The sequence below is a fragment of the Marmota marmota genome, unplaced genomic scaffold (genome assembly GCF_001458135.2).
Source record: "Marmota marmota marmota unplaced genomic scaffold, marMar, whole genome shotgun sequence".
NCBI lineage: Eukaryota > Metazoa > Chordata > Mammalia > Rodentia > Sciuridae > Marmota > Marmota marmota.
The window spans coordinates 3,678,957-3,702,590 of NW_026000130.1; the positions used below are offsets into that span (position 1 = coordinate 3,678,957).

Here is a 23,634-nt window from a genome sequence, read left to right on the forward strand (position 1 = left end):
ATGCAGAGCTGAGGACTTCAGAGCAGGGACCCTTCCTCCTAAACAACAGGCCCTGTGCAGAGCTGAAAGTCAGTATTGTGACTCTGTTCCCCTGCTCCCGCCCCAGGGCACTCTGCAATATGACACTCCTGTGTCCTGTGTCATCAAGCCTATCCCCAGATGGCCCTTGCACCCTGTCCCCTTCCCTGACTCAACCTAAAACAGGCAGTGTTGACGCCTACAGACCAACAGTGCCTGTTCACTGCCACCTACTCCATGACCCGTCACTCTGCCCAGCCCTCAGTGATGTTCACCTGTCACTCATCCCAAAAGACAGCATGGTTCCCATGACAGGAAGACAGAGGATCTCCCCTGTGTGGGCTAGTACATCACACAACAGTCGTCACACTAAGAAAATAACCATTGAATATGCAAATGGCTCTCGACAGTAAGTGCTATAAATAAGGGTTTTTATACTAAGGTTGGAATCATTTTGCACTTGTTATGGTTTGGATGTGAGGTGTCCCCCAAAAGCTCACGTGTGAGACAGTGCAAGAAGGTTTGCAGGAGAAATGATTGGGTTGGGAGTGTCTTAACCTAATGGGTGAATTGATCCTGATGGGATTAACTGAGTGGTAACTGGAGGCCGGTGGGCGTGGCTGGGGGCAGGTGGGCGTGGCTGCAGGCCGGGGCTGGCTGGGGGAGTGGCCTTGCATTTGTGTCTGGAGGGGGGAGCCTCCCTCTGCTTCCTGATCACCAGGTGAGCTGCTTCCCCCTGCCACACTCTTCCACCTTGATGTCCTGTCTCACCTCACGCCCCAGGAATGGCGCTGGCCTACTATGGACAAAGACCTCTGAAATGAGAGCCCTCAAAACCACTTTTCCTCCTGTACGTTGTGCTGGTGGGGACTTTCAGTCTCGGCAGCTAAGTAGCTGACTAGCACAGCCCTGAAACAGAAAATGAACATAAAGAGCAATTCCTCTGGCACAGAAGGTGCTGGACACTTCAGAATCATGGCGAAGAAACCGCACAAGAGACCCTCAGTAGTCACACAGAACCCAAGCTGGCAGCGTCCGCCTTCCCCACTAGTGCCCGGTGAGCCCAGGGAGTAGGAACGCTCCCCAGGGCCTGTGCAGGGGCACCTCAGACACCACCAGAGGTGCTCAAGTCCCTGGTGTGAAAACACATGGACCAGGGTTGGCACAGAAGCCACGAGTCTCTGGAGGACTCACAGCACCTGGCGCAAGGCTAATGCCATTACTGGCTGTGACACCATGCTGTCCAGGGGGTGATGACAAGGAGAAGCTTGCACTTGGCTCTGGTGACCTCAACTACAGAGATGGTGGCCCTGGACCCTGCAGGGGAGGCTCAGGGCAAGGTCAGAACATGAGCAGGGTGTGATAAAACTGTCCCCAGATTCCCATGGGACGGCAGAAGAGGACCGGAGACAGAAACTCGGGTGGGAAGGTGCTGAGCAATCTAGGCAGGAGCCAAGGTGGCGGAGGGGGCCATGACAGGGCAGAGTGACGGAGAGAGAGGTGGCAACGAGGTGGCAGCACTTGGAAGGCTGGTGGCATGGATATTGCTGGCCCCTTTTGGCCAAATTTATTGTGATATTCAGAAACAAAAAGCGGAGCAGAAAGATTTGAAGAACTTGAAAGGCAGGAGGGAAACTGGGAAGTTGCAGTTGTTTGAGACACTACTGCCACACTGAAGGAATGCTGAAGACTGCCCAGGGACAATAAGGAAGATGGCTTGAGGGCACCTCAGGAGCTGACCACACCCCTCAGCTCCAGGAAGTAAAGGTCAACATTCCCCTGAGAAGAGGCAGGGCACCTTCCTGCACAGGGGCCTGGGAAGTTCTTTCAACTGCTCAGCCACCCAGACACTCAGAGGCTGCTGCAGCCAGGGTCCCCGGGGGCTCGGCCACTGCTCCAGGTGGCCGCAGACCCTGGCGTCAACCACGTGGGGCTGGTTCTGCAGGATTTCACAGGAAGCCTGGGAGGCCAGGCAAAGGGCAGCAGGGTCGGAGTCCCCACTGGCCCCTTCCCAAGAGAATTTTTGACAGTCTGTTACCAGGACCAGGAAGGACATGGCACAAAGGCAAAAGGTCAGCTCCTCAAAGTGACAACAGTCCTACTGTGCGCACCATCACAGGGGACCCGCCATTCTTATGCCAAGGAGGAGGGAGGGACTGAGTTCTCAACAAGCCTCTGCAGCTTTAGTCCCAACCACCCAAACGGAAACAACAGGGTGTCCGTGACCAGGTGAACCGTGGCGCGTCCACACAGAGGAACGCTGTCCAGCATCGAGAGGGGCAGCATCCCCACCGCGTAGTCGCACAGTGGACCTCCAGGACACCGTGCTCCTTCAGACAAACCAGGCACGAAGGAGTGTGTCCAGCCCTTCTGGGTGAGGTTCTGGACAGGGCACATGGAACCCGTGGGGGCTGAACATAGGTCCAGGCTGCCCGGCTGGGCAAGGTGATGCCAAGGGCCAGAGCGTGCTTTGTAAAGGGCGCCGACGGCCGGAAGGAGCACAGGGGTGGACACTCGGCCTCTGTTCTCCACACCCATGCCCCTTGCTGTTTGCATGTGGGCCCTTAAGGTTGCTCGAAGGCACATACCAGCGCAGACCCTCTGCACCCGCACACAAGCGACACCTGGAGTCGCCCATGAGAGCATCTCCTGGGAAGGAATCAGGTGTTTGCTGAAAAGACCAACCTGAAAAGCAGCACAGCCCACACCCAAACCCCCCCAAGCTGCTCCTCCGGGCCTCTCCAGCTCCAGCTCCAAACTCAGTTGTTGGTTTAAGGCCACAACCACAACCCAAACTGCCTTCCATCTTCTCAAACAGTCATTACCTACAGGCTCAGGAGGGGGATTCCTAAGACTAGCGATGATTTTTTACTTTGATCTTTCACCCATGACCAAAAAATGAAGATTTGAATTAAAAAAAAAAAAAAAAAAACTCCAAAAATAAGAGCATTTTGCCAGGTAGGAACGCTGGTGCTCCACCGCTGTCCTGGTTTCCCTTCGGTGTCCCAGGGTTATGAACAGTCTCTAAGGGACGGCCCATGTCCTGCCGGCCTCTGCTGAAATTGCTGTCCTGGCCCAACTAGAAGGAGCGCCCCGCCCCTCGGGGGAGCCAGCAGGGAGCCCTTGGATGAGGACAGGACTCTCAGCCTCATGCAGATGCCAAGGTCCTGGCGGGACCCCACGTGGCCCTGTGCACCTCGACCCCAGGAGCAGGCGGCGAGCCTGCTCGGCAGCGTCTGCAGTCCCCACTGAGCCTGAGGACACTGAGCCCACCCTCCACACACACCCTGCCCGCCACCTCTGCGTGGACATGAGACAACTGCACATCCCGTGGGCTCCACCTTCGCAATCTGGGATGCAAGGACTTCTCCCCATCCCTAGCCACTCCCTGGTCCAAAAACTGGCCTCACCTCTCAGGGCCTCCCCCGCCACCCCCTCCCCATGCTTCCATAGCAGCCAAACTGACCCTTGACCCTTGACCCACATTGTACTGCCCCAGGGCTCACACTGTCCTAAGTCTTCACTCCCAGGGAAAGTCAGACCTCCCACCTCTGCCCACCTAGCTCCTAGCATCCTCACCCCCCAGCCCCTGCCTCAGGGTCTGGGCCTTGCTGATGGCTCCCCCTGGACACAGCACCCAGAAAAACACAGGGGGCTGGCTCCTCACCTCCCACCCGGGTCTTTGTTCTGTGGTTCTTTCCAAGGTTTACTGCGGACTGCTGCACCCCCGCCCCCACACCTCTCCAGGCTGTGCGGTTCTCCAAACATGAGTCCCAGTGGGGACAGAATATATTTGCTGGTCTCACACCACCCCACCCCCAAACACACACTTTGTTCCCTGAGGCTTTTCTGGCGCCTGGGGTAAGGCATGGCAGAGTTACAAGAAGAAGTACGTTTCTAGCACAATCCACAATCACTCCTCCCCACTCCCCAGCTTGGGCTTTGACTGGAAGTAGAAAGGCCAAGACAAATCAAGAGGATGTACCAAACCTTCAGAAAAGGTATTTGCAAAAGAGCCAAAGTCAGTGGTATTTTAAGACACCTTGAACTGCCACCTGGAACATGAGAACCCAGGGAGGACCTCAAAGGACACAGCTGGTGGATGGCTTCCCAGGCAGGGGTGTCCCGTGGCTGCTCAACATTCTCCAGCAGTAGAGAGGGGCTAACATTACTAGAGCATATGAATTTTTTCCTAAAATACGTGCCCCTGGCAGGCAGAGTGTCAAAATCCTGTGCAGTGGCAGAGGCCAGCCAATGTGCCAGGCTCGTCCCTTGGCCAAAGAGCTGGTCCCCACATTCACCTTGGGGTTTAAATTCACGCCTTAGAAAAATGACCAGCAGCCCCGACCATGCACCTCAGGGGTCCCTGGGCTGTTGAGGTCTGGGGTTTTGCAAACACACTTGGTGTCCGTCTTTGGCAGGGTGGCCTGGCAGGCGACGGGAGCGTTCTACAGCCTGATGCTAAGACTTCTCCATGAGCATTTTTGTTTGATGAGGCATTTCCCAGTGAAGGTCTCAGAGCATATTTGGTGATGAATGACTCTTGCAACAAAGTAGACAAGCTGTGAGGATCCCTGCACACCGCCCCAGACCCTGGGTTTTAGGATGCTATATTTTGGGTGGGAACTGCACCGTTCATGCTATTGGAAGGAAGGGCGGAAGTCCACAGTGAGCTAATCTCCAAGTTAACCTTTTCAGGTTATAGACAAGGAAGGCACATAACTTCTACTCCAGGATGACCTCCAGCCCTGGCTCTGCCTCCTGGGAGTGACGTGAGCCTGGTCTCATTATCTAGTGGCAAAGAAACACTCAGCATGGTGGTCAGTGCACGGGGAGCCATCGGTGTCCTAAGCTAACACAACTCCTACCAATCATGTAATCCAAGCAGCCCAGAAAAAATTAATAGCAAAGTTGTGAAAGATAACCTAGATCTGCCAGCCCACGGGTGCAGGCTGCAGCGGCCATCTGCCGGTATTCCTGTGGCTCGAAGTGATTGGCGGGTAGGCGTGCAAGGATTGTGTTACACCAACAAGATGTACCTTCTCTGAATTTTTATTTTTTCTGGAAATGATCATTATGGCTGCTTTTAGAACTTGCATAATGAATTGAAGAAAGAAAGAAAAAAAAAGACGACCAAGTTTTCTCATCGTACTGGTGCAGCCTTTTTATCCTGTTCTATCCTTCTTGCCCCAAGCCTCTCTGATGTCCCACATTTTCCAAAATACAGAGGCTGCAGCTCAGGGCAGGTGGCACCTCCCAGTTTGTGCAGACGCCAGCGTCTTTCTTCTCTGGGCGGCAGTTTTATCTCAGGAGCCCCAGTGGACACTGTGCAGAACCCGTGACCTTGAATGACCTGGTTTCCCCTGTGACCTGCTGCCTCCTGCGGTCCCCGCCTCTCAGCTGACAATCCAGTCCACCATGCTCAGCCCAGGGCTCATTCCCCATCAGAGGGCTCTCCTGCCTCTCTAACCCTTTCCCTCACTGGGAGTCCCAGGAGCCATGGATAATTGATGGCCGCTTCTTTTTCTCCTGGAGAGGCTGGTGGCTCTGAGCCAGAGAAGGTCTCACAGATAAGAGAGGGCGGGAGCCTGGGGCATTTGTCAGGGGAAGGCCCTTCCCTATGACAGAAGCAAACACTTCCACACAAAGTAGAAACAAAAGGAAAAACAGTTCCCAGGTTCAGATTTCCCTCTGGAAGGCCCCAGGCCGAGGGTTCACTTGCTGCAGTTGATCCCCAGCCTTTGGGTAGGAAGCTGCCCAGTTATAAATGTTTTCAGATTCTGCCCGTGTTCTGTTCTAAAGTACAAAACACTACACTCAATAATTTTGTGAAATATAAAACAGATTGGCAGCTTTGTCCCTTGAAACTGACAAGGAATCGAAAAATGTTCTGCTTGGGTTTCTTAGTATTTTTGAGGTTTAGTGTACATTTTTAACAGTAAGTACCTGTGATGTATTGGTGTCCACCTTTATTTCTCCAGGGACTGCTCATTGGTAAAACTTAAATTACTGACCTTGTAAGGCAGTAATTTAAGTTTTACCAACATATTCTTTTTTTAATCATAAGACATAAACTCTTGTCTTCAAAGCCCATGGCAAATATAATACTGTTAGAGTCTGTAAACAAGTCAAAATAACACCTGGCATTTTGCCAGGGGAATGTTAGAGTTCGTAAACAAGTCTGGATGGTGCCTGGCAAAATACCAGAGGGAGTGGTTTGAGAAGTAACAAAAGCGAGCCATTAAGTGTGGAGATTCCTGATTGGTTGACTGATGTATCTAGTTTATGCTAATTAGATAAGCTGTGTGGAATGTATAAATACTGCTCCTGTCCTGCAATAAAGGGCTCCTACTCCTGCTGTATCAATGCACACAAGTTGTTCGTCACCCCCCGGTTATTTTGCCCAGCCAGCCGGGCTGCGGCATAATACTTATGCCTTGGCCCCAAAGAACCAAATATAATTGATGCATTCTGTCCAGGTAAATGTTCTTTTAAATCATACCAAAGATGGACTGACACCAATTAAAAAAAAAAAAAAGTTAAGAAATGAAAAGTAAAAAATTGAGAAGAATAAAAGAAACCAGATTGGAAAGAAGTAAGACTGATTTTATTCAAACAAAATATAGAAAATTCTATGGAACACACTCCCGCAAATACACACAGAGAGAACTTTCTAGAACTAATAAGCCAGTTCAGGAAGATCACTGGATTCAAGATTGCTTCTACAAAAATTCATTCCATTTCCTTGTCGTAGCAATGAGCAGTCAAAAAGAAAACTAGAAAACAGTCCCACTTCCAGCAGCATCAAAAAGATTCAGATCCTGCTGCGCTGGGGCTGGGGCTCAATGGTGGAGCGCTCGCCTAGCACGCACGAGGCCCTGGGTTCGATCCTCAGCACCACATAAAAAGCTTCAGATACTTAGGAACAAATTTACTAAGACGGAGAAGACTGAAAACTACAAGGCAGTGTTGGGAGAAATTAAAGAAGACGTGGGCCAGAGGAGGGAGTGGAGCTGGTTCATGTTCACAGACTGGAAGGTTTGACGGCGTTGAGATGCTGATTCTCCCCAGATGGCTGTAAAGATTCAAGTCAACCTCGGTCAGAGCCCCAGCACCATTTGTTTCCTAGAAATTAAAAAACTGATGCTAAAAAAACTCATATGGAAATCAAAGGACCAGAATAGCCAAACTTGGGGGTGGGGAGGACACAGTGGGGACTGTCATTTCCCGCTTCCTAAGCTGGCCTGAAAGCTGTGGTAACTGACACAGGGAGGACCTGGCATGAGGCCAGACAGGCAGGTAAACGGCTCAAACTGGGAGTCCAGTGATAAGTCCTGACATTTATGGTCAGTTACTTTTCAACAAAGATGACCAAGACAATCAATCCGGTGGGAAAAGGAAAATCTTTTTTGAAAATGCTTTTCAGACAACTGGATACCCACCTGCAGAGGAAAGGCCAACTGAGACCTCTGCCTCAGGCTGTGGGTAAGAAGTTACTCAAAATCAACCAGAGACCTAAATGTACAAGCTAACACAAAAATACTTCTAGAAGAAGAACAGAAAGAAAAAAAAAAAGGCTCTACGCATTTCAGTTAGGCAGAACCCTCTTTGGTAATGACCCTGAAGCATGATTCAGAAGAGAAAATGTATAAAGTGAACCTCGTCAGTATTAAATCTTTTGTGTTTCAAGTCACCATTAAGAAAATGGAAATGAGCAGACACCACGTGGAAGGAAATATCTGTAAGCCACGTATATGACAAATAACAAGAGACGGAGGTAATCCCTGGTTTCAAATGGGCAAAAAAAAGTTGAATAGACACTCCACCAACAAAGTACTCAAGTGGCTATGAGCACAAACGTGTAATGTCACCATTGTGAGGGAAATACAAACCAAGACCACAGGGAGACACCAGGTCACTTCCACTGGACGGCTCCAGCCAGAAAGAGCCGATGCCCAGTAGCCAGAGGATTTGGTGCCTGGAGCTCTGGGGTCTGACCATGGGAACCTGAGCCAGTACAGCCCCCTCCAAAGCCATGTGGTAATTCCTGGAAGATCAAAGGCAAATTGCAAGCCTGCAGTTGCCCTCCCAGGTGCACACCCAAGAGAAAGGAAAACATTTTATGCACAAAGTAACTTGTATGCAAACATTCATAGCAGCCTATTCAAAATAGACTGTGGGAACAAAACCTGACTGCCCATCACCTGGTGAACAGATCAACGGGTGCTACCGCCACACAAAGGGATGCCTCACCGCAACAAAGGGACGTGGCACTGACACACTTGGTGGCGGGGACACACCTTCAAAAGTTCAGGCACAGAGAAGGGTCAGACACAGAAGACCCAGGGCCACAGCCGCCTGACTCCATGTTTATGAAATGCCAGAAAACCAGATCTACTGAGGCAGAGAGCAGAGGGGGCGGATGCTGGGGCCGAGGGTGGGGTCGGAAGTGACCACCGTGGGCACGAGCGGTCCCTCTACAGCATGGAAATGTTTTAAAATTGTGGTGATGCTTGTGTAGAAATTTAATAAAAATCATTAAATCGTGTAATCACAATAGATGCATTTCACAACACAAAAACTATATCTTGACATATCTGTTTTTTACCAAAAGAATCAGTTTTTTCCTAACAAAAAATTTCAGACACCAAATTATTTCACACAAATTCAAAAAAGATGAACATTCAAACTCTGGATTAAGCTTTGGAGCCAGTGTTATAAAATGCAATGCCTCCCGGGACAGCACGTCGAGTAATGTTTCATTGACATGATGCTCCTTCCACGGGGGAAATATCATGGGCATACTTTGCGAATTAAGTATCTATTTTGGAGTCTCCTTATGATTTGAAACATCCTCCTTTAATAGGAGTGAATATGGAGACAGAGAAGCAAACTTGGCGGTCCCCAGGCAGATGGATTGTATCAGATGCCTGCCATGTGCCTCCCTGGCACAGGATGAAACCACTATTTCAACATCTTCTGGGAGAGAAGAGTAGCAAAATAATCTGAGCTGTAACTGATAAGTTGATTTTACGGTCTGTTCAATAACCCGTATCCCCTTAAAACCAACCTCTCCATGAGTCAAACTGAGAATGTTGAGAGATGTGAGTTTTATTAACAGTGAATTAGGACTCAGCTTGATTGACATCTCTTAAGATGTATGATTTCTCGACAAGGAGAAGCCGGGGGACAACAGTAGCTCCTGTTTAACCCTCTGTGTTGAATCCTGGCACTTTCTGCGGCTATAGTTGTCTATCACTCTGTAAAGATCACTGCAAACTTAAGACACTCAAGAGCAACAGCCGCTTCCACCTCTCAAGGCACGGGTCAGAATCCGGGTGGGCTGCACGGGTGCCGCAGGTCTGGGTTCTTACCTAGGAACTCCAGGCTGCTCCAAACTCACTGCAGCCGCTGGCTGGAAGGACTGAGGTCCCTGGGGATCACCCTCACTCCTGGTGATGCCCACTTCCCCTGTCCTGTGGTCCCCGTCTGCAAAGCCAGCAGCAAATCGAATCTGTCTTCTGACCTGCTCTTCCAGCGGTCACTTGGGACAGGCCGCTGTTAAAGGGCTTGCGAGAGCAGAGGAGCCGGCAAAGACCTGCTTACAGGTGCGCGGGGTCCTCCAACGCGGCTCCGGGAGTACCACCTACGGGCAGCGGCCATCCTGCCCCACAGGGACCTTGCTGCGGGAACTGTGTACAGCCACCTGAACAGCCTGACTCAGGAGTCCCAGCAGAAGGGCAGGAGGAGCAGGACAGTTAGAAAGCTCCCTAAGAAGGGGAGGGAGACACGAAGCAGAGGACAGCAGGGTGAGGAAGGGAGGGGACCCCAGCCCGACCCTCCCAGCACCGCTGCCGAGCCTCTCCCCCAAGATGATGAGCCCTCAGGTCAGCGGACCATGGGGACACAGCGCAGCTCAGCTGCCTCCAGGCCGGGCAGGTCCCTCTCCTGTGCGCACGGGGCTGCGCAGGACTGAGGGAGGGGCATCACGGTGGGACTGGGGCTATTTGGACCCAGATTAAAAACCAAAAGTACATGGATATTTTTAAGAGAATCAGGAAAACTTGAAGATAAACTCAGTGTCGCACAAAGAAGCCTTGGGAACACTGTGGCTGGGTAAAAGAGCTGTGGTGACATAAGGACACTTTCCTGGTTTTAGAGAAGCCACCGGGGCTGAAGTGCTATAGTTTAATAGCTTTAAAGTATTTTAGTGACCACACACACAAAAAAAAAGACAGAATGGACAAAACAAGGATAGTAAAATGTTGAAAGCTGTTGATTCTCAGTGGCTTAAATAAACGTGTGTGTGTGTGTGTGTGTGTACACGCGTGTTTATCCACACTCCCTACACAGGTGTACACACGTGGACTCACTGCTGCAGTCCACTGTCGCACCTGATGAAATGTTTTCATCAACAGTTTGGGGAGATTCCTACACGGAGGCCTGCCGAGGGCCTGAGCTTGGAGCTGGTCAGGAGAAGCTGAGCTCTGACTTGGAGGGCAGTGGTCACAGGGAAGGATGGTGGCGGGTGGGGCCTTGGAGAGGGGATGAGTGACGGGCTGGACCCTGCCCTGTCAACATGTGTCCTATCTGTCTGGCCTGTCCTTTTGCGTTCCACCTCTGCCTGGCACCGGTGCCTGTGCCAGGCTGTGACACCAACTGTGGAGAAGACACACTGGGGGCTGGAGGTGTGCCAGGGGGCACTGGCGAGAGGGGACCTCAAAGGAGAGAGGGACAGAGGACACAGAGGAAGAACCACCGGCCCGCAGTGCACTGCAGAGGCTGGCAGGTGCTGGGGCGGCAGGGTCACCGCCGTCAACCAGTTGGGTCTGAATGGGGAGCCTCCCTCCTTCCACAGCAGCATCTATCCACAGGCCACCGAGCAGGGGCAGCCCCAGCGTCCCTCAGCTGACCATGGATAACCAGGACACGGCACAGCCACACCACGCAGAGCTCTGGCGCAGGTAGACCCAGGCAAACAGGGAAGACGTGGCACAGGGGGTCGCCGAGTCAAAAGGCCACTTGTGCCGCATCCCACAGAGGCAGGAAGTGGATCAGTGGTTGCCAGGGGCTGGGCCAGGAAGGGGGACGGGTGGGCGCAGAGACTCTTTGGAGAGTGATGAAGATGTTGTAAAATCTGACAGTGGAGCCGCTCTGTGCTCCTGACCCACCCAACACAGGGAGCTGGGCGGGGAGCTGGGGCGTCCAGCGGGTGGAGTTCACACTCTAAGAAATTCATCTCAATGAACCCGCAAAGAAATTTGCAATTTTTGACTAACCATGGGAGGATAATTACTTTCCCTTCCCTTGCAAAGGTTTTTATTTCAAAATCAAGAGCAAAAAAGCATTTCACATAGATGAGAGTGAACCAAACACCACAAAAATAATGACAGAACAACAGGAGAGCAAACCGTCCACTCCTCTGCTCCCGGCCACAACCTGAGGCACAGGGTGAACTCTGTCTATGCAGTGGGGACATTAGCTTGCCACAGGCTCCCCTCAGAGCACAGGTAGGCCACACCCCGCCTGCTACTCCACCCCAGCGCCAGCGGCCACTCTTTACCAGGGACTCTTTAAAAGTCAAGGAGAACGGGGGATCCTAAGCCACTTCCCTCCCTTGGGTCAGTCTACGCTCTCACCAGCAAAGAAAGCCCAGAAGGATCTAGAAGAACCTGTGGTCTCACAGAGACCTGGCAGTCTCCATGACTTCTGGGGACAGAAGCACATCAGCCTCGCTGCCTAAGGGGGAGCAGTCTCAGGACCCCTGCAGACACCAACCTCTGTGGATGCTGAAGTCCCGTTTCCACATTAAAAGGCACAGGATCTGCCCGTGAACTCTGCTCATCTCCCACGCACTCTGCACCACCTCTAGATCCCTTAAACTACGTGAATGCTTTGGACAGGGCTGTCATGCAGAGTGGTTATGACACTGTGCATTAGGAGCCCAGACAACGATTGGTGATTTTCTCCAGCTGTGGTCGGGAGATTTTGTGGATGCAGAATTCATGGACGTGCAGGGCTGACTGAATACACAAACGGAGTTCCAGGGAACTGTGATTTCTTAGAATTTTAATAAAGTCATTTCTTCCAGCCATAAAATAATTTAAAAGCTGAGATACACACTCCCCGGCAAACCCTCCAAGTGGTGTGGGTGACAAGCCAGGCACAGAGGGGAGAAACACCCAGCACCCCACCCGCTGACTGCACCTGCAGACCCTGGACCAGCCTGCACCGGAGTCAGCGCTGCAGGCAGCTGGGCTACCAGGAAGGCCCCCCGGCAACCCAGCCCTGGCTGAGGGGGAAGTGTGTTCAGGAAACGCATGGACAGTAGGAACTCTCCACAGGGACCGAAAACAAGAAGGTGGCAAAAGGGCTGTAGGTCTAACCCGACCGGAGGGCAATGCCCGTAGACAGACCACCAGCTCTGGAAGGTGGATGAGCCCAGGTACCTCATGGGCTTAGAGGGCTGTGGTCACAGGGAATGATGGTGGCGGTTGGGGGCTTCACCAGCCCTGGAACGCCACATTACAGAGTTCCCGAGCAACCCTGCCTCCCCTGAGCACTGTTAGTGAACCAGAGCACCCCTGCACCCCAGGACACCTGCACCACAGCACCATGACATCAGGAACCCCTGCACCCCAGAATATCTGCACCCCAGGACACTTGCACCACGGCACCACGACACCTAGAAACTTCTGCACCCCAGCACCCCAGCACCCCTGCACCCCAGGACACCTACACCATGACACCTGGACACCCCTGCACCCCAGCACCCGTGCACCAGAAGAGACCAGCACTGGTTAGGATTGGGCATGACCAGGAAGAGATGGTCCCTGATCTGTGTCCATACAGGTGGCGTCCTTGTGACCCACAGAGTAGAAAGTTGAATGACCTACAGGGGTAAGAGCAGCGCAGTGGACCTGATGATCAGGAAGAGATAAGAGACCACCCACCACGGAAACCGATGGCGTCCAGTGACAGAGCCCCACACACTGGAGGAGACAGCCGCCCTTGGGGAGACGCGTGTCAGCCCCCCTCTCCAACAGCCATGCAAAGCCAGCAGCAGGAGAGAGGCTGAGGATCTCTGAGTATGAGGGAGGGGAGCCCCACATCAGGGCCCAGGGACCCAGAGAGAGCCTCTTTCCTGGCTACCAGGAGCTCCATCCTTTGCCTGGACAGCGGGAACGTCCAGAAGCAAGCTGCACCCTGCAGGTGCATACCAACCCCCCCCCAGGTGTTTTTGCTTCTGATAAGGCCTCCAGAGAACAGGACAAGGAGCCGCTCACACCAGCCAAAGTCACCCCCTCAGTCTTCTAGTGACCTAGTGTGAACTCTGCTGACAATCACCTCACTAGATGCTTCTCGGTCCCGGGGTGTTCCTGTCCCCCGTCTTTGAATATGTGATGCACGAAGAAGCCTGATCTTGAATTAAGCGTGCCCAGGAGTGTGCGCACCTCTTTCGAGATGCTGAGTCTTCCCAGGATGCCCAGGGACACATGCCCTCTCTGTTCAGGGAGTCGCACTTTGGGAAGTACCCAGTGCACCCCTCCCATGCTGCAAGTAGTCAAGCCCTCCGCCCTTCACTTCCTGGCTCTGCTTATCAGCTCTGCACCCCTCAAGAGGTGAACCTCTGTGTTCAGCTCCACTTTGATTTTGGGCAACCAGCCCCCAAGGAGACTTAAAACCCAGCTGAACTAGTCTGTTTCCTAGCAGCTCATTCACAGGACGTGTTATGAGAAACACAAGTAAGCATTAGGCCCCTTACTAGGTGCACAAAATCTCCTCCATTCCCACCAATAAATAGCTAGGAAGGCTACAAAAGCGCCAGGGGTTATATTTATAAATCACACAGCCCTGCCTGACTTCACCACTGCAGTCACCGCAGGCCACGTGAGCAGCAGGACTCACCGATTCTCTGATTGAAAATCTTGTCGAAGGTTATCTCATTTCTCTCCTCGAGATACTTCTGCATCACATTCCGGATACTGAAAGAGAAGACGGCACATCTTTAACAACACGGACCTCACCGTGACAACCATGCCCAGAAGGGAGCAGGGAGGGGGGCCTTCCCAAGACACTCGCTTTAGGGGAGACCCTTCCTGCTGTCACAGGGGCCGGTGACATGGCTGAGCAGATCTAAGCCAGCCTTCCAGGTGGGAACGCCATAGCACCCCTGGGGACCCTGAAGACCCTTCGCCCTCCAAAATAGTCTATGTGCCTGTGTGTGCACACACACCAACACACACACACCAACACACACAGCCCTGGGCGCACGACACACATGCACAGGTCCTGCTTGTCACTTCATGAGCTTCTTTCTGAAACAAACGTTTCACATATATACAGAGGAGCTGCTGGGTCACAGGTGTGCACCATGGCGCCCGGCTGCGTTGAGCTTTAATGTAGAACAGAAGCAGCAAGATGCAAAAATTGAGAAGAGATGGATTATTCAATAAGTGTTTATTCAAATGGAATAAGGGGAAGATAGAATCTCCACTATTCAGACAGTGGAAATGAACAAGGATTCAGCATCACTCTTAACACTAACCAAGGTGTAATTTAAACATGATTAAATGTGCATTCAGTGTTTATTGTTCGATGAGTCTTCACAAATACGCCCTTGCAACTACCCTCCTATAGCAAGTACAAAACCTTCCAACCCCTTCCTAAAAAAGGTGCCCCTTTGCATTTCCCGTATTCTAGACTCCAGGCAGGGACTGGTCTGCCCTCTGTCCACACAGGTTATGTGCTCCAGTTCTAGACTTCTAGGCAGAGGGCAGGATGCGATGGGTCTTCCGTGTCTGGCTCTCACCCGTCAGAAGTGAGCTTCACCCACCTGCTGTGAGCCACCCCTCAGCCCCTTTCCATGGCACGGAGCGTGCTACTCTGATTAGCCCACAGTCGATTCACGCATCCGCCTGTTGATGGACATCCGCGCGATGCTTCCAGTGGGGGGCTATCAGGAATAAAGGTGCCTCAAATATCTGTGTATTCATCAACTTATGGGTGTGCGTTTCCATGTCTTAGGGTCAACAGCCCCAAATTGAAATTGTTGGTCACGTGGTGAAGTGGTGTATTTTACATCCTGGGGAGTGGCGGGACCACCTCTATTCCAAGCTGGGCTCCCACTTTACAGTCCCATTGACAGTGCAGGACGGCTCCAGGGCTCCGTGTTCTTGCCAATACTTGGGTTGCTCATCTTTTTACATTTAGCCACTCTGTTGAGCATGTAGCACTATCCTATTTTAATTTGTCTTTTAACTTTCGTTTCCTTAATGGATAACGGCAATGAGTGTGTGGGTACACCATTATTGGAATTCATACACCTTCTTTTATGACGTGTGTAGTCAAATCTTTTGCCTTTTAGTGGAACTGATTGTTCAGTGGTGAGATGTCTCTATGTAGCCTGGCGAGAAGGGCTACGTCAGATTCCGTGATGCTGATATTCTCTCCCAGGTAGTGCCTTAGCTCTCCATTTTCCTCAGGGAGTCCTACCAAGAGTGGAATATTTAAGCTCTTCTGTCAGTTTCTTGGTTATTTCTTTGATGGACACTATGCTAAGAAGTCATGACACCCCAAGGTCATGAAGATTTTAATCTGAATTTTCCTCTAGGAGTTTTAGCTTCTACATTCAGGTCTAATTTCCATTTCAGGCTGATTTTTGTGCATAGTATAAGGCAGGAATCGTCATTTCTGGTCTTTTGATAATCCCTAAGTGTCCCAGGGTCACTTGTTGAAAAGGTCATCCCTCCTGACTCAATCATCTTGGCCCTCGGTTGGTTCAACACCCAGAACCTGCAGGTCTACCTTTGGACTGACCCGTGGCATTGATCTTTAGGATTCTCCTTTCATAAACACTGTATTGTCTGAAGTGCTGTTTTGCTAACTTCTTAAGAAGGTGGATTGACAAATTCAAATATTTCTAATGCAAGCGTTTAAAGCCTGGGATTCCTGCTAGGCATGGACTGAGCTGCACCTCATGGATAATGATTCATTCTATTTTCATTTCCTTTCAATTCAAATTATTTTCTAATTTCCCTTGGTCCTTGTTCCTTGACCTGTGTGGCTTCATTTCCAAACACGTGGAGACTTCCAGTTGCCTTTCAGTTATTGGGTTTCAGTTTAGTTCTTTGGTGTCCACGGAGCCTATGCTGAACGCGTCGGTTCTTTCCAGATTTACAGACGTTCGTTTCCTTGGTTGGAACGGGATGGGGCTTGTGGAGTATTTCGTGCAGGTTTGAACGGAATGTGCGTGCTGTCGTGGGACGGACCCATGGGTGAATGTTAACTGGGTCCAGCTGGCTGATGGTGTCCAGAGATTTTTCTGTGTTCTCACTGATTTTCTGTGTCCTCCTTCCATAGGTGACTGAGAGGAGAGCGCTGGAGTCCCCAACTGCAACGGTGACTCTGTCCATTGCTCCTTCTGACTCTGTCTCTGGCATCAACAGGCCCTTCCCTGCAGGGCACTGTGTTTTATTTTGAAAGCTGCCATTAAAAAGAATGAAATGATGGCGTTGGCTGGTAAGCGGAAGGGACTGGTGACCACCATGCTAAGTGAAATGGCCCTGAGAGCGCACAGTGGGATGTTTCCTCTGACTTGCAGAAGCTAGGCCAAAGTAAGGGGGCTGGCAGGGAGACAGAAAAGAAGTGGGAATTCTGTCAAAACAAAAGAAAGATCCAGTACAAGGGCATCGGGGGGGTGGAGGGACAGGAACAGGGAAGGACAGCGGGAAGAATCTGCTTCCAATGACATACATGAGCCCACCACAGTGAATCCCAACATTATGGACATCCCCAACACACCAATTTTTGTTTTCTTTGAGTACCAGAGATTGAACTCAGGGGCGCTCAACTCCTGAGCCCCACCCCAGCCCTATTCTGTGTTTTATTTAGAGACAGGGTCTCACTGAGTTGCTTAGCACCTTGCTGTGGCTGAGGCTGGCTTTGAACTCTCAATCCTCCTATCTCAGCCTCCGGAGCTGCTGGGATGACAGGCGTGTGCCAACGCGCCCAGCCACAAGACACCAATTTTTAAAATGTAAATAAATGGAAAGATCGGTTGAGGAGCGGGAACAGAGGAAAGGCAGAGGGGAAGGTAAGGGTAAGCACTGGAATTCTATTCCATACATTTGTGATTGTGTCAAAATGAATCCCAATGTTATGCATAACTATTATGAGCCAATAAAATGATTTAAGAATGAAACAAAAAATAAAAATCTAATTTGGGGCTGGGGCTGTCACTCAGGGATAGCACTCGCAGCACATGTGAGGCCCTGAGTTCCATCCCCAGCGCTGCCAAAAGAAGAGAAATTGTCTAACCACCCTAGGAATCTGTCCCATGCTCGTATCTCCTCCCTACAGTTCTTGACTATTACACTCTACTAATAATTTTTTTTGTTGTACTATTCGGTTCCTATTTGCATTTTAAATATTTCACATTTAATTTTTAGTTGAAAGAAGGTAGCTGCTTCCCCGTGCTACATAGAATGAGTAATTTCATATGTATCTTAGATTTAAGTACGAAGCCTAAGACTACAAAACCTTTTAAAGGAAACAAATGAAAAAATCTTTGTGACTGGGTCAAACAAAGACTTCAGACACAACACAAAAGCACCAACCAAAGACAAGGATTGATTAGATTTCACCAAAATGAGAAACTCTGTTCCTCAGAAGAGCACTTCAGAGAATGAAAACGTAAGCCCAGACAGAGAGAAAATACTGGCAAATCATACCCTGATTAAGGATCTGGATCCAACATATATAAAGATCTGTTAAAATTCAAGAACAAGAAAACAAAAATATCCAATAAAATTGGGAAATTATCTGAATGGACACTTCAGGAAAGAAGATCAATGGAGGACAACTAGGCACATGGAGACAGTTGACATGGTGCTCACTGGGGCGAGGCACCAAAAATCAAGTGAGATCCCTCTACACATGCTATTGGAAAGTGTGGCTACAATACAAAGGACCATACCAACTGTTGGCAAGGACACAGAACAACTGAACTTCTCCTGCGCTGCTGGTGGGAATGTAAAATAGGGCACCCGCTTTGGAAAAGTGCCTGGCTACATCTACCATGTGACCCACCCACTCCACTCCTGGGTATTTACCCAGAAAAAGGAAATGATGTGTCCATACAAAGATATGCACATGAATACTCTCAGCAGCTTCATCTCAGACGTCAAAAACAGGGATCAAGGGGCTGGGGCTCAGCGGGAGAGTGCTCACCTAGCACGTGTGAGGCCCTGGGTTCAATCCTCAGCACCACATAAAAATAAATAAATAAAATAAAGGTATGGTTCCATCTACAACCGAAAAATAAATATTAAAAAAAAAAAAACAGGAATCAATGCCAGTGCCCACTCTAGATGACGGGATCTGGAAATGGGACTCTCAGGACAGGGAGTTTCTTGGACCTAATAAAGGAATAAACCAGCCACACATGAACAACAAAAGTAAATCTCAAAATAGTCATTCTGAGTTAAAGAAGCCAGAGCTCCAGTCCCAGAAGAGGACACCCTGCTTGACTACAAAGAGTAAGGTGCAGGTCTTCCAGGGTGGAGCGTGCGCCAAGGTTAAAGCATGTCGACTCCACATGTCTTTATCCCTTGCTCCTGGCACAGAGCCCCTAAGACCCCTGGGATCTTCTGAGCTCCTAAAGGAGAGTCTTTGTTCACAAGAAGCCCTTCCTAGCCCTGCACGGTGGCCCACACCTGTCATCCCAGCGGCTCAGGAGGCTGAGGCAGGAGGAGAGCGAGTTCAAAGCCAGCCTCAGCAATTTAGCAAGGCCCTGAGCAATTAGTGAGACCCTGTCTCTAAGTAAAAAAGTGAAAGGGCTGGGGATGGGGCTCAGGGGTGCAATTCAAAGAGGAGGAGGAGGGAGAAGGAGAAGGAGAAGCCCTTACTGAGAACTCTTGAAGGGTCTGAAGCACAGGTCCGGCCCAGTCATCTGTGTGCCGGGAGGTGGGTGGGCTCGCAGGGGGCACGGAAGCCTGGCGGCCTCTGCCTCCCCCAAGTCCCGATCCTTCTCCCTTTCTGCTGTCCCCGGGTTCATAACAAAACTAATCCAAGCCTGGCGTTTGCCCAAGTTATGTGAGTCACTGCAGCGATGGCCCCAAGAGGACCCTGGGGAACCCTGCATGTGAGTCAGCTGGGCAGAGGCAGGGGACACCAGGAGCCCCCTTGGGAGGTGGCCTAGAGGGCAGTGGTCTTCTGGGACTGAGCGCTTCAGTCCTCTCAGAATCCAGCTGAACTGCAGGTCAGTCAACTGGTGTCACAGAACTGAGAACCGGTGGGACACCACATAACATGCTCGCTATCTTCATTCTGGTGACACTTGCCCAGTGTAGATCAAACTTACCAAGCTGTGCCCTTGAAATGAGTGCATTTCATTTTACGTGAATCATACCTCGGTGAAGCCATTTGTTGGCTGTGTTTGTTGTTGCTGTTGTTGTTTGTTTTGTGTTGTGTTGTTACTCCATGGAGACCCAATCAGCAAAATCCTGGGTGCGGAAGTTGATGCCACAAATTACCCAATGTCTTTAACAACCACCACAACCAAGTCCAAGAGGGAATAAGGATGCTGGTGGAGACTACAGGTTCAAAACAGAAACAACAGCAGCAAAGCACATGAGCCACATTTGGAACTCGGTTTAAATTAAACATTTTATTTTTTTAATTGCAGAAGCTGGGCCTGGTAGCTCAGGCCTGTCATCCCAGCGGCTCAGGAGGCTGAGGGAGGAGGATCAGGAGTTCAAAACCAGCCTCAGCAACTTATCAAGGCCCTCAGTGACTCAGCGAGACCCTGTCTCTAAATAAAATATAAAAACGGGCTGGGGATGGGGCTCAGTGGTTAAGCATCCCTGGATTCAATCCCCAGTATCAAAAAAGAAAGAAAGAAACTGGAGAAATATGAATATGGATTGAATATTTGATGATATTAAGGAAGTGTTTCCTTTCAGCAGTTGCTTTGTATTTCAAAAGAGCTCTTATCTTGCAGGAACACATACAGAGTCGTGCAGATGGAACGATACGCTCTGTCTCGGCATCCTGCGCAGTCATCTCAAGAACAGAGGAGGCCGAGGTGTGGAGGCGGCCAGGCATGGATGGTGCATGGACGGCATGTGCGTGGACGGCATGTGCATGGACGGTTGACCCCGAGGACAACCTCAGGACCACTCTGCTAGCCCCTCCTCTTGCACGGGTTTTTGCCTTCGTTGCAGAAAGCTGGAAGAATCAAATTCTGGCCTCTGGACTCCAGGATAGTAAGTTCTTCACCCTGGTCCCCAAAACAGAGCACAGGTGGAGCACAGATGGGGACAGGAGGGCCGATGTATATTTGAAAAACAAACACCAAAAAAATAAAAAGAAAAAGAAAATGAACAACAGCCCCCCCCACCATGGCCGGCTGGGGGTCCCGCTGTGTGAATGGATCAAAGCACGATAACATTATATTGTGATTTTTAAAGCCTTTCTGTACTACGGTGGCTGCAGGCCAGCCGCCAGACCTGCTGTCCAGGCCAGGGGAAGGTCTGCTAGTGGACTTGGACTTCCTTGCCCTCACGAGTAGAGAAACCACAGGATTCGTGGCCTCATCAGATGGCCACACTGTCAAGGCCCTCGTGTTCCATGTGAGGCTGAATTTTGTTCAAATTCTAACATCTCAAATAAAAATGCATTTTTAAAATATTTAAATATGCTCTGTTGCCTTAAAATAAAAGAAAGAAAAATAAGAAGTTAGGAGAAGTTAGGCTGTGACGTGCGGCCAGGAGGGTGGGGTGCTTGGTGAACCCCCAGCGGCTCGGGATAGGAGCTGTTCCCACTCCTGGCCACCAAGAAACCCAAGAGGCAGACTTTATTTTAAGATAAGGTGACTCGCTATCACGCCAAGATTCCATTTCCTCAAAATGAAACTGCTTCTTTTTTCAAAGGTAGTTGCTAAATATTTTTCACAATCTAGTCAATAAGCAGAATAGAGCTGTGACATCCAAAGCCACAGTCAAAACTGTCCCACTGGATCTGAGAGCACACGGATCCCGAGGCGGGAAGCCTTTCAGGAGGGTCGGTTGGTGTCCCTTGTCACCAGATCTTTGGAGGGAAAGTGGAAGGTAATCCCCACGGCATCAACCAGTTGATCCCGGGCCCGTCCACGTCGGGGATCACAGCCCAATCGACAGCACGTGGATTTGAGTCCCTTGTGCCATCCCTCCAATAGCTTGGCACTCTGCCTTCTGCTTCTGATGCCTATTTCTTTGCAATCAAGAACTGCGTGTTAAAGTGGCACTAAACCTACTTGAATTTCACCGGCCAAAAAATGAATGGAAAGAGAAGCAGTCCTCACGTAAAAGTCACTGGGCACAGAAGCACTCGGACGGCTTCTTAGGGTCGTCAATCAACCTAACTAACAGCACTAAACCTTCATCGTCCAAACCATCTCTCTAAGTTGGGGACAATAATCATCATGGACACCATTTGCCTGTTCAGGGAAACTCTTTTGGACCAGCCCCCTGCAGCGGCACCTCTACTCTGTGGATGTGGCCTTCCACGTGGGAGCAGGGGGAGGCAAGGAGACCCACCCGGGGGGTGGCAGCTTCCTGTTCCCAAGAGCTCGCTCCTAAAGTACACGCCCAACCATGGAAGTATCTCATTTAAAAGACTCGTTCCACCACTGTCCAAAGTCCCCAGCCCTGGAGGACCCTCCCACGGTTCCAATGGCCACATCGCGCGCTGTCTCCCTACCCGGGGCCACACTGGATTCTCCTCAGTCTCCATGAAACCGTTTACAGAGCTCTGTAAATACTGACCCCGTGAATGCTTTTTTGTAAAACATGAAAAGCTCCTACGTATCCTCCTCCAAGGTCCGGGTCTGTGATCCCCAACTGCTCAGAGGTGAGCCCCACTGGCTGCGGGCTGTCTGTCACCACCCCACGGTCCCCATGAGGCTCAGTGACCACTGCGTCTCAGTCTCCCACTACACGTGCATCTTGAGGGACGTCAGCGAGCGTCCCGGTACTGAACCTCCCCTCACCACCTGACCTCCCACAGGGCCCAATCTGCCACCAACGTGAATGTCCCCAAGGCAGTGAATGAAGAGCGATCATTTTCATAAGTAAATTCCATGACATGATCCGGCACAAGCATATTTACATCAGCTCATATTTGCTAAGGGTCTGCCCGGAGTCCAGAAGTATTCTGGCCACAGAAACACAGACCCGTGAACTCGGCTCATTCACTCACACGAAATCTGTTCCCAAGAAGGGCTTCCACGGTGAAGGCTGAGCCCAGGGAGACGACCCGAAGGGTCTCTAGAACATGGGACAGGCTACCAAGACGGATGTCCCCGTCCACCTGCACTCTGTTAGGCTGCGCCCTTGAGGAGCCAGGACCAAGGATCTCAGCGGGCATCAGTGGGCCACAACTGGGCGGGATCACTGTCCTGCACCTCTGACCCTTGTACCAAGCCAATGAGAAACAGCCAGTGGCGGGAGTGTCCCTCCCACAGAGGACACAGCAGGGAGCAGCAGGTGGAGACCCGAGGATCCTGAAAACCCAGCCTCCCAGCAGCCGTGGCCTCCGCCAGAGCTCAGTGTGCAGCGTATAAATCCTCTTGGGGGAGTCAGGGGGACGCAGCTGTACGCGGGGGACCAGCTCAACTCTGCCCGGTTAGACTCAGGCCCTAGTCCTGAAGGCAGTTAATAACAGCCGCTGGGTGCCCATCATGCCTTCCACCTATCAGCACGGACACCCTCCCGCCTCAGGAAATAGTGGGCACACGGCCAGCCAGGCCAGTGCCACAGGTAGGTCACATGATCTGCTGCTCGCCAACAGAACCTGAAGATAAGTGACTTATGCCACTTCCAGGTCACGTCCCCGAAAAGAGATCGCTGGGGCTCTGCCTCCTGCCTTGCGTCTCCTGGCGAAGCTCCCACCTGGCCTCGAGGTGACCCTCTAAGGGCTGCCCGGCCAGGTTCCTCTGCAGGCTGCGGTCAAGGCCAACCCGGGCTGCAGACCTAACTCCCCTCCCTGGTCAGCTCAGAGTCACCCCGAGGTTCCCAGCCTCAGCTGAATCTGGGACCACCTGAGGAGGGTTCTTAAAATCCTGGTGCCCGGCCTTCCCTCGGAGACCACGATGGAATCAGAGTCTCACGTGGCCCAGACGTGGGGCCACTGCGTTCTGGGGTCTCTGTTACAATTGCTTGCGGCACACCTAACTACGAGAAATGGCCTTTCCGTGACATTTCAAAGGACACCAGGTTTCCCTTTGTCGAAGTTTCTCACATTGTTTCAGCCTCCAAAGAAAATCTGAGAGCGGAAGAGCTGGCTTTCGAAGCCGACCTGACCACCCCAGGAGAGCACGCAGGCGTTTTTCACAACAAATGAGTCTTCCAGAAAGTGTTTCCCCCAAGATCTTAGGATCTCAAGCCCCACCCCCTGTTCATTCTAGCTGCATATCTCATTAATCAATAACCAATTTGTTTCTCTGGCTAGTATTTTCTTCACAGAATCACCATTGTTCAAAAAGAGCTTATCTGCAAAGTTTCAAAAAAGCTCTATGCCACCCAGCGACTCGGGAGGCTGAGGCAGGAGGATCGTGAGTTCAAAGCCAGCCTCAGC

General features: G+C 51.0%; 1 protein-coding gene and 1 long non-coding RNA gene across 2 annotated transcripts in view; both read right to left on the reverse strand.

Moving 5' to 3' along the window:
• The window catches only part of Myo18b (myosin XVIIIB), a 320,748-nt gene extending 306,745 nt beyond the window's left edge, over positions 1-14,003 (reverse strand). Inside the window, exon 1 of the mRNA XM_048784886.1 lies at positions 13,927-14,003. Coding sequence (XP_048640843.1) covers positions 13,927-13,990 — 64 coding nt within the window. The 5' untranslated portion in view covers positions 13,991-14,003. The remainder of the gene's footprint in view (positions 1-13,926) is intronic.
• On the reverse strand, positions 10,230-13,920 carry LOC125611112. Its single transcript, XR_007341238.1, has 2 exons — positions 12,754-13,920; positions 10,230-12,618 (listed from the first exon to the last, which is right to left on the reverse strand). It is a non-coding gene; the product is annotated as an uncharacterized LOC125611112 (long non-coding RNA).
• Positions 14,004-23,634: the final 9,631 nt, after the last annotated feature.